This window comes from Fragaria vesca, linkage group LG7, assembly GCF_000184155.1.
Source record: "Fragaria vesca subsp. vesca linkage group LG7, FraVesHawaii_1.0, whole genome shotgun sequence".
Lineage (NCBI taxonomy): Eukaryota > Viridiplantae > Streptophyta > Magnoliopsida > Rosales > Rosaceae > Fragaria > Fragaria vesca.
The window spans coordinates 21,785,216-21,793,808 of record NC_020497.1 but is presented as its reverse complement, the minus strand read 5'-3'; the positions used below and the strand labels follow the sequence as shown (position 1 = coordinate 21,793,808).

The 8,593-nt window shown below is 35.7% G+C and overlaps 2 protein-coding genes across 2 annotated transcripts; both read left to right on the top strand.

Moving 5' to 3' along the window:
- Positions 1 to 1,795: 1,795 nt before the first annotated feature.
- LOC101298846 (transcription factor SPEECHLESS-like) lies at positions 1,796 to 3,721 on the top strand. Its single transcript, XM_004309112.1, has 3 exons — positions 1,796 to 2,200; positions 2,445 to 3,074; positions 3,656 to 3,721. Exons 1-3 carry the CDS (start codon positions 1,796 to 1,798, stop codon positions 3,719 to 3,721), a joined length of 1,101 nt encoding a protein of 366 aa, XP_004309160.1.
- A 2,858-nt stretch (positions 3,722 to 6,579) lies between these two features.
- On the top strand, positions 6,580 to 8,279 carry LOC101298558. Its single transcript, XM_004309111.1, has 3 exons — positions 6,580 to 6,621; positions 7,398 to 7,561; positions 7,652 to 8,279. Exons 1-3 carry the CDS (start codon positions 6,580 to 6,582, stop codon positions 8,277 to 8,279), a joined length of 834 nt encoding a protein of 277 aa, XP_004309159.1.
- Positions 8,280 to 8,593: the final 314 nt, after the last annotated feature.

Here is an 8,593-nt window from a genome sequence, read left to right as displayed (position 1 = left end):
CGGATGGGGTGCTTCTGTGTGTGCTTGGTCGATCTCCTCCGGACAGCTTTGTTTTCAACCGGGAGGAGATCGACCTATTCCGTTCATCAATCGCCTAATCCTCCATTTGCTTTAGAAAGAGATGAGTTATATTTTTGTGATTGAAAACTCTCTACCTCTTATGTATGCCTAAAGATAGGTTAGTAATACTGTTGGTCCCTAATTTGCACCCATAATCAATGGGCCAATGGCTCACCTACTTTGTCACTCAACTAATTAAACCAGGCAGAGGATTGAGGAGCTACTAATGATGCTGGAAACTAGGGTTTTGTCTGGCTAATGATATATCCTTGTTGGACGTACAATGAGTTTTAAGAAACTGTCTCATCAACAATAGTGCAAAAAACTATTTAAATAAGTATATCAGTACGTTCTAGGAGTTACCAGTGCTAGTCTCGATCTCCTAGATGATCCATGATGGTGATCATGAATGATCGACAAATATATACAGAAAGGGATAGCAGAGAGAAAGGTGAATGCGGATATACGAAGTTTTACTCCTTTTGTAAAGCAATAGTGATCGATGATGATCAGCTAGCTAGATTATTATCTCTGACTAAGAGTACTGTTGGTTTTGGTACGGTGATTATCAAAGAGAAACATTCCCCGGTAGTAGTCATATATGGCACTGCTAGCTTTTCCTTTTCTTTTCTGGGTCGGAGGCTCTGCTAACACTCCTGTATTAACTATCAACATAGAGAGGTCATCCATGGCATTCATGGATGTGTAAATGTAACTGCGTCTTCACTTTCTCCGGCCCCTGTAAATAACTGCATGAGAAGCCCTTAATATATTCCTCCTCACCTTTTAGAATTTTCCCACTGTCACCTCTGATTCTGATGATCTTCAATATACAAAATTACAAATGAAGTTCAAACTTTTCCACTGCATGCATTCTGCATCTAAAAGTGATAATCGAAAAGAAAGGAATTTATTCAATACAAAGTTACAAACCCAATAATTGACTGTGAAACGAAAGAAAATTTACTAAATATGAGAATACCTATGGAATTGGATATACACTCATTATAATGTAAGCATGCATCATATTACATTTTTGTAATTTTATACATTAAGAGATCATATGTAACTTTAATAGTATATTATTACTTATCGCGATGATAATAGGTTATCTTGAATGAAGTATATAAGGGGATCAAAATTGAGACCACATTTTTCACGAACCGCACTCTTCTTGTTCATGAGTAATATTTCAATGGACATGTGCATAAAAAGATAATATGTTGTTTGTAAAAACAAAATGTAAATATCACCCATATATTAAATGCCCGTAAACCCTAAACCCAGTATTTCAACCCAAAACAAAAAGCAAAAAACCCTAAATCCAATATTGTCAAGGTTAAAAAATTCAAGAATCCAGTCATGTTTCGTCCAAATCTACATTTTCACCTCTCTGTAGCTCTGTCTTTGTATATATATAAACGGTTCCCTTCTTTTGTTTTTGCATTTTCTTGGGACTGTGTGCTCCACTGCCCTCTCTGATTCCTGATTCCTATACGCGAAATATCCCAGCGACAATTATAATCCAACGGCTAAATTAAAAACCAACCAACAAAGTTCATCCAAAAATAAGTGATGGTGATGGTTTAGTCTCTTTCACCTGAACCCCTCCTATTCCACTCCTATTCTCTCATCCAAACTCAATACACACTCTTTTTCTTGATCTCGACAACGTTATATCTCCCTAAATTTTCGTGCTCTTTTCAATCCTTTTCCATTCTAAGCTCTGGCCACTATGGAGGATCATCTTTTGTCTGAATTTTTCGAAGAACATGACCACCGTTACGGCGGCTGCGATTCCAGCGGCTTTGCTCCCGGGGACGATCTTTTTAGCATATTGGAGAGCTTAGATGCAGGAGCACTCATGGATAATTTTCCTCCGCCAACACCGTGCGATGAGCTGGTGTTTAACTCATCAAAAGAAGGAGAGATACAAGTGTCACCGGAGCTTGAAACTTCACCAAAACCATCCAAGAGAGTGAAGCTTTCAAAAGAGGCTTCCCCTGGCAGGACAGGTTCTAATTCAGACGATGGACAGCAGAGGATGTCGCATATAACGGTGGAGCGCAACCGGAGGAAGCAAATGAACGAGCACTTGACAGTCTTACGCTCTCTCATGCCTTGTTTTTATGTCAAAAGAGTTCGTACTCGCTACTCTTTCAATTACAATAAGTTAACTTATTTACGTTGTGATGTTTAGAACTTCATACTAAAAGCGAAAAAGAGTCTATTTTCGGTAGTGTTCCAGAATAGCTCACATGTTTGCGTCATCCATCCAGCTCTCTTTTTTCCTCTGAGCTAGCTTTGTTTTCCTTTTTGTCCCTCTTTAGTTTCTTTGTTTTGAGATATGTTTTGATCGGTTGAAACTATGTTTGTCAAAACAGGGGGATCAAGCATCAATTATTGGAGGAGTGGTTGAATACATCAATGAATTGCAGCAAGTTCTTCAGTCACTAGAGGCTAAGAAGCAACGAAAGGCATACAGTGAAGTGTTAAGCCCTAGGCTACCAGTTTCCAGTAGTCCAAGATTACCTTCATCACCACTAGTACTTAGCCCCAGAAAACCCCCGTTAAGTCCTTTAGCTAGTCCCAGAATCAGCTGCAGTAGCTTGCCTATCAGTCCAAGAACCCCACAGCCAACCAGCCCTTACAAGGCTCCCAGGACGACGTCGTTACAACAGTTGCAACAACCGACTTACCTCTCTAGTCCGACCATAACTGCGGCTAGCTCATCACTCGAACCATCTCCTTCTAATTCGTCGACTACCAGTTATTCCTCCTCCGTTAACAATGTTATTGACAATCTCAATGAGCTGTTTGCCAATTCTAAATCCGCCATTGCCGACGTGGAAGTGAAGTTTTCCGGTGCAAATGTTCTCGTAAACACTGTCTCTCCTCCGATACCAGGACAAGCTCTCAAAATCATTTCGGCTCTCGAAGATCTTTCCCTCGAGATTCTCCACGTCGAAATTAAGACGGAAGACGAAAAAATTCTTAATTCCTTCACCATCAAGGTATACTTACGTTAATCAATCGTTTTAATCACTTACTTCCTCTTCAGAAAACTGATTTCAGATGCTTATGAACATATTTGTGATTTAATTTTTTTCATTAATTATTGATTGATATCATAGTGGCTCGATATACAGTGCATGTTTTAAATACATCACAAACTGGTACACAGTTTTGTTTGTGTCAGACACCCAGTACCTTCGACATATCTAGAAAGAAGTTCATCGTTTAGTTTACTGTTATTCAATAAATAAAAAATACATGCATAGTGCAGACTCATCGTGAACTTCAAGTTTATCATCCTTGGTTAATTGTGAGGTAAAGTATACATTCACTGCTGCCCTTATGCATGTCTATGATCTATTACGATCACTGTTTGAGGTAAAATAAAAATTGAGTTCCAGACATGCAGTACTGATAAGGACTGTTGATTTTAAATGATAGGGTCACTATGAAGTGCTGAAATCTATGTCTGCAGGCAATGATAGCTACAACAGATATAGACATATGAACTGTGATTAGTTTGAATTGAGTTTGTTCTTTGCTAATGATTCGTATATCTGGTTTTTCTTTTTCTTGCTAGATTGGGATTGAATGCCAACTTAGTGCTGAGGAACTCGCTCACGAAATTCAGCAAACATTCCACTAATTAGATTAGGGTTTGAGGATGTAACCCTAACAGCTACATACTCCAATCTCATTCTCTGAAGTACTGGTGCTGCAAATAAAAGAGAATGTGGGAATTATTAGCATATGCATTAGTTTACTATATTCTTATTACTTAGTTTACGTACAATTGTAATTGTAGCTAGATCAGTCATAAGTCATAACTACTTTTAGCTAGCTAGCTAGGGTAACCCTTTGTACGTAATTCAGCATTCTCAATATCAAGTTTTTGATGTCTGCATTCATATATATGCATTTCAAATTTTCAATTCACAACTTCTCCCCGGATCCTGACCATTAATTTTGTAACAATGGAGTGTAACAATTTCTATTTCCCAAATTAATTTGAATAAGTAAGAAATATCTTCTTTGGATTTTATATATGTATTATATACTTCTTAATAGTTAAGTTTTGTATTCATACGTAGTATCAAAGAAAGAGGTTTGTCGACCAAAATTAAACCTCTTGCCTTGCATAATGTTAGTATGTATACATTAATTGGAAACCATTTAACCCATTGAGTGGCCGGGGACTTCATGTAGTTGTTTTTTAAAAATAATTAAAAAAAATATTAGACGATATTAGCTCCTCACAGACAGTGTAACGAGCAAGTCCCATCTTTAATCCTAAAAGAGAAGGTCTGCCACATTCTGAGAGCCCACCCCCGTCCTCTTATTTTTGAGACTTCATGTAGTTAATCAAAAGAAAAGCCTTCGTATTTCACTGTACCTTTTATAACTTCAATCAAGTGAATCAACCGTAAAACTTCGTTCTTTTCAAAAAGAAAAAAAGAACTGTAAAACTTCATTGCAGTCCGATGCATGATGATCGAGTAGTGATGTATTTGGCTCATATGAATGTAATGAGCAAACGATAGAAGTTTCTCTTGTCCTTAAATTTTACCGTCTCCACAATCACTAATTTGATATCAACAGTGGCTGCTCGATGGAAATCATGTCCTAATCACATACAGTAGTTCAAACTCATAGCTAGCTAGTAGTAGCGAGGACCAAAACATATCTAGGTATATTATTTGGGCAGCTGATCGAGTGAGAGCATTGTTGTCGTTGTTGGGAACCAATAATATTGGGTGCATGTCCTACAATTATTGGGTATATATAGCGGGTAGTTCTAAAATAAATGTCATAAATAATGATGGAAAACCTTTATGTAATATCCCTGCTAACCTAGCTTGGCGAATATAGTCGTAGCTAGCTCATGATCACCTACAATTCTTAGTGAGAGCAAACTCTAACAATAGACATACAAGTATTACACGTTTATTGTGGATACTAGAGTGGGGGGCCAAATTGCTTTTGTAACAAAGTGCATTGGTATAATGTGGAATCCCTCGTTTTAGTTAATCGATTAGGCGACATGTTTGACCCTAGGAAACATAGATGGACCACGATAGCTCTCAATCAAAATCCTCTTTCAAACCATCTTAGCTAAATTTATTTTCTCATCATCTTTGCCTTTCACTTGTTGGATCATCTTGTGAATATTTAATAAACCATCAACGAGGTTTGGTTCAATTAGTAAAGACAGACTAGTGCTGGAACTCTCATCCGAGTTTGATCCTGTTGCTAGCATGCCTTATTTGGTTTGCAATTTGTGAATTCTTATGTGGAAATCCATTATTAAAAACTGGTGTGACAAGTATGTGTAGTGTAGTTAATCTCGACAATAGTATATTTGATCTCAACAATTAGAAAATAAGAAACAATTATCTAACATTGTTTAAATTTGTTACAAAAAGTAAGTAATTAACCTCAAATAATTTACGTTTTCCTTAATTTTTATTTTATTTATTTATTTTTTTTGCGAAGGACCTTAATCTTAATGATATGTTGATGGAAGATGATGAATTTTCATGTCACTTAATATATACTAGCTAGCCTCTTAACACACGTTAACGCGTGTGTCAATTTGCTTATCTTTTTGTTTTATAAAAAAAAAAATCAGTTTTTTTTTTTTAGATTTTAATTGCAAATGCATTCCACATTTTTCTTCTTTTTTTTTTTGTTTTTGTTTTTTTTATTTTATATTTTAAAATTACTTTATTTTACGGTATTCACCATCTTTGATTTTTTTTTCTATGTCAAAATTTCTCTATCATGAGTAATATGGGTAATATAGGTAGTTTTTAAAAAAAACGTCACCATAACATCAAAGAGGGTATCTGACTTTCTAATAGTAGAGATATATATATATACACACACACCATCCTCTACTTAATTAGCTTAACAAATATGGGTTATTATTGTACAATTTCATTTTTATTTACCGAAAACAATGCTCGGAACCTAGCCAAAACATATATCATTTCATATCATGGTTCATTACAAGAGTATATTCCTCTTTTTAGCCTTGATTTCATCAAAGAGCCGCTGGAAAGAGAGTTCATTTTAATATATGGAAAGTCAAACTGCATGCATGGAAAGTATTTATATTGCATATATAGTCAAATAGCTAGATAATGAAATTAAAACCGCAGAAAATTTATGACTTACATATAAATTGTTTTTATTTTTGGTAAGAAACAAAATTCTTGAATAATAAAAAGAAAGTTGAATGGAATTCTATTTCGCCACTAAAGAAAGAGAGTCAAAATTTCCAAAGCTAGAATTCGCCAAAATGAATTTAATTCTAATTCATAAGGAAAGTTTATGCATTCCTTATGAATCCTAATTCCATTGATGTGGAATGGGAGGCTTTTACCCTCTGTTATTCTATAAATTAACTCAGATGAAGTACTCCTGACTATCTCATTTTCTTTTCTTCGCATAGATTTCTTTTTCTGTTTTTGCTTGAAGATCTAAGAGGGTGATTCTCATACTATGGAGGAGTTGGGTTCAGTATGGACTACTACATATCAAGAGGTGAGCCATTTAGTTTCTGTTAAATATGTGATTAATTTATATCATGGTTTTGCTGTTACGTCCCAATTCAATTTATGTTCTTGGATTTTTTTCATTGATCTTTCGATTTGTATTCAGTTCTTTAAGATGAATGTAAGGGTTTGTCATTGATAGATCTTCCCAATCTAACCATTAAGCTTTGTTGTTTTTAAGATTCGATTTCTCCCTTGTCAATTTCAATCTATAGTTTTATACTACCAAGATTATCAAATATATGATTATGTATTTGCTGGGGTTTTCTCTGGTGCTTCTATAGTTTTGTAAGCATGCATGTCCTGGCCTTCATCTCATTGAGAGGTAGGGTTTTTTTGAATGTACATATTGTTTTCAATTTCTAACCAAAATAAAATGTTTTGAAGAAGTATCTTTGGCTAATATATCTTAACTATTATCATTTAATTGAATCTTTGAGTAACACATACATATATATGAATTGGTACATATTGATGAGTTGGTACAATTGGTACATATTGGTACACATACATATACATACATATATAGGCCATTTAGTTTGTATGACCTATTGCTGATTTGTGCTATGTAGGTAGATTTTATTGATATTCTTGTTTTGACCATTAATGGTGAATAATCTTTACAATTGAATCTTTAATTTAACAGAAAGAGGGCAAATAACTTGTATTAATTCTTGTTTTATTGATTACAATTCATTAGTGTGCTAGGTCTTAAGATTTTTGAGAATCGTTTGTTCTATTTATCTGATTTGAATTGGCATGCAGAGCACTGACGAGTTGAAGAAGGAGCTCATGTACTCCAGTCTTGAACTAGAATCAGTAAAGTGCAAAGTTACGGAGAGTCAAGAAAATGTGTCAAACCTACTCAATCTGTTAGAGGTTGCATACCAAGAAAGAGACGAAGCTAGAAACCAGCTGAAGAATATCTTTGAGAAGATAAACCCCAGTTCTACTCCAGTTGGTCAATTGCAGGCAAATCATCTAGGCCAGTCTGTCAACCCCCAAATTTTGATGCAATCGACCACAAAAGCAAACTTGAGCTTAACTGAATCCAACAGTCCCTCTTCTGTTGATTCCTTATTTGATCATGCAGTTTCTTCACCAGAGTTCGCAAACATCAACATGCCTAATTCAAGCACCATGGGTTTTGTTAATGTGATGAAGCAGCCTACTATGGTTCAACAATTTCATCCGAACACTAGTAATGTTACCATGTCTGCCCAAACTGATGATCTAGCTTCTCAAATAGTTGACGATTTTGCTAAAGGAAAGACTTTACCTCAAATAGGGAAACTCATGCAAGCTGTGAAGGAAGCTGGTCCATTGCTTCAGACGCTTCTTATTGCCGGTCCTCCATTGCCCCGGTGGCGAAACCCCCCTCCTCCATTGCAGCAACCTTTTAAAATCCCACCTGTTTCCATGATCAATGGTTATACTAGAAGCTTTAATCAGAAACCATTTGCAAATTCAAATCCCACCACTAGCAATTACAATGTGGCTCAGACATCCTCAGCTGCCAATGCCATGATGGGTTTCGACACTGGTTTTCCTCCTGCTGCTGTTTCATGCTTCGACAACTCGATGGTGGCTTCAAGTTCTGGTTTTGACCACCAAATCCCGATTGCCAAGCGGCGAAGGGTTCAATGAAATTACTAGTGAACACTGATGAACAGCTTTCTTGGGTTTTAGGTTTTAGCTGCTACCTTTAATTGGGCCAACTGGGCCTTGTTTAAATGGTGTGTAGAACAATTTAAGGTGTAATAAAAGGGCCATCCTTTCTTGAGGTGTGCTCACAATTCAATTGTTGTAATAAAATGGCATTTCTTTCTTGAATTAAGATAAGAGAAATTTTAAATACACACCCTTAATTTCTTAATACACATCTTTATTATTTTATGTTTCTATTGAGATTTTATAGGTAAGCTAAATGACCAAAATAAACATTTATTATTAAAAAAAAA

Bases quoted from the DNA above. Each gene is read 5' to 3' on its own strand.
- LOC101298558 (XM_004309111.1), top strand. From the start codon at position 6,580: ATGGAGGAGTTGGGTTCAGTATGGACTACTACATATCAAGAG. The intron at 6,622-7,397 runs GTGAGCCATTTA...ATTGGCATGCAG, and splicing joins GGACTACTACATATCAAGAG to AGCACTGACGAGTTGAAGAA. The intron at 7,562-7,651 runs TGAGAAGATAAA...TTTGATGCAATC, and splicing joins AACCAGCTGAAGAATATCTT to GACCACAAAAGCAAACTTGA.
- LOC101298846 (XM_004309112.1), top strand. From the start codon at position 1,796: ATGGAGGATCATCTTTTGTCTGAATTTTTCGAAGAACATGACCACCGT. The intron at 2,201-2,444 runs GTTCGTACTCGC...TTGTCAAAACAG, and splicing joins CTTGTTTTTATGTCAAAAGA to GGGGATCAAGCATCAATTAT. The intron at 3,075-3,655 runs GTATACTTACGT...TTTTCTTGCTAG, and splicing joins TTAATTCCTTCACCATCAAG to ATTGGGATTGAATGCCAACT.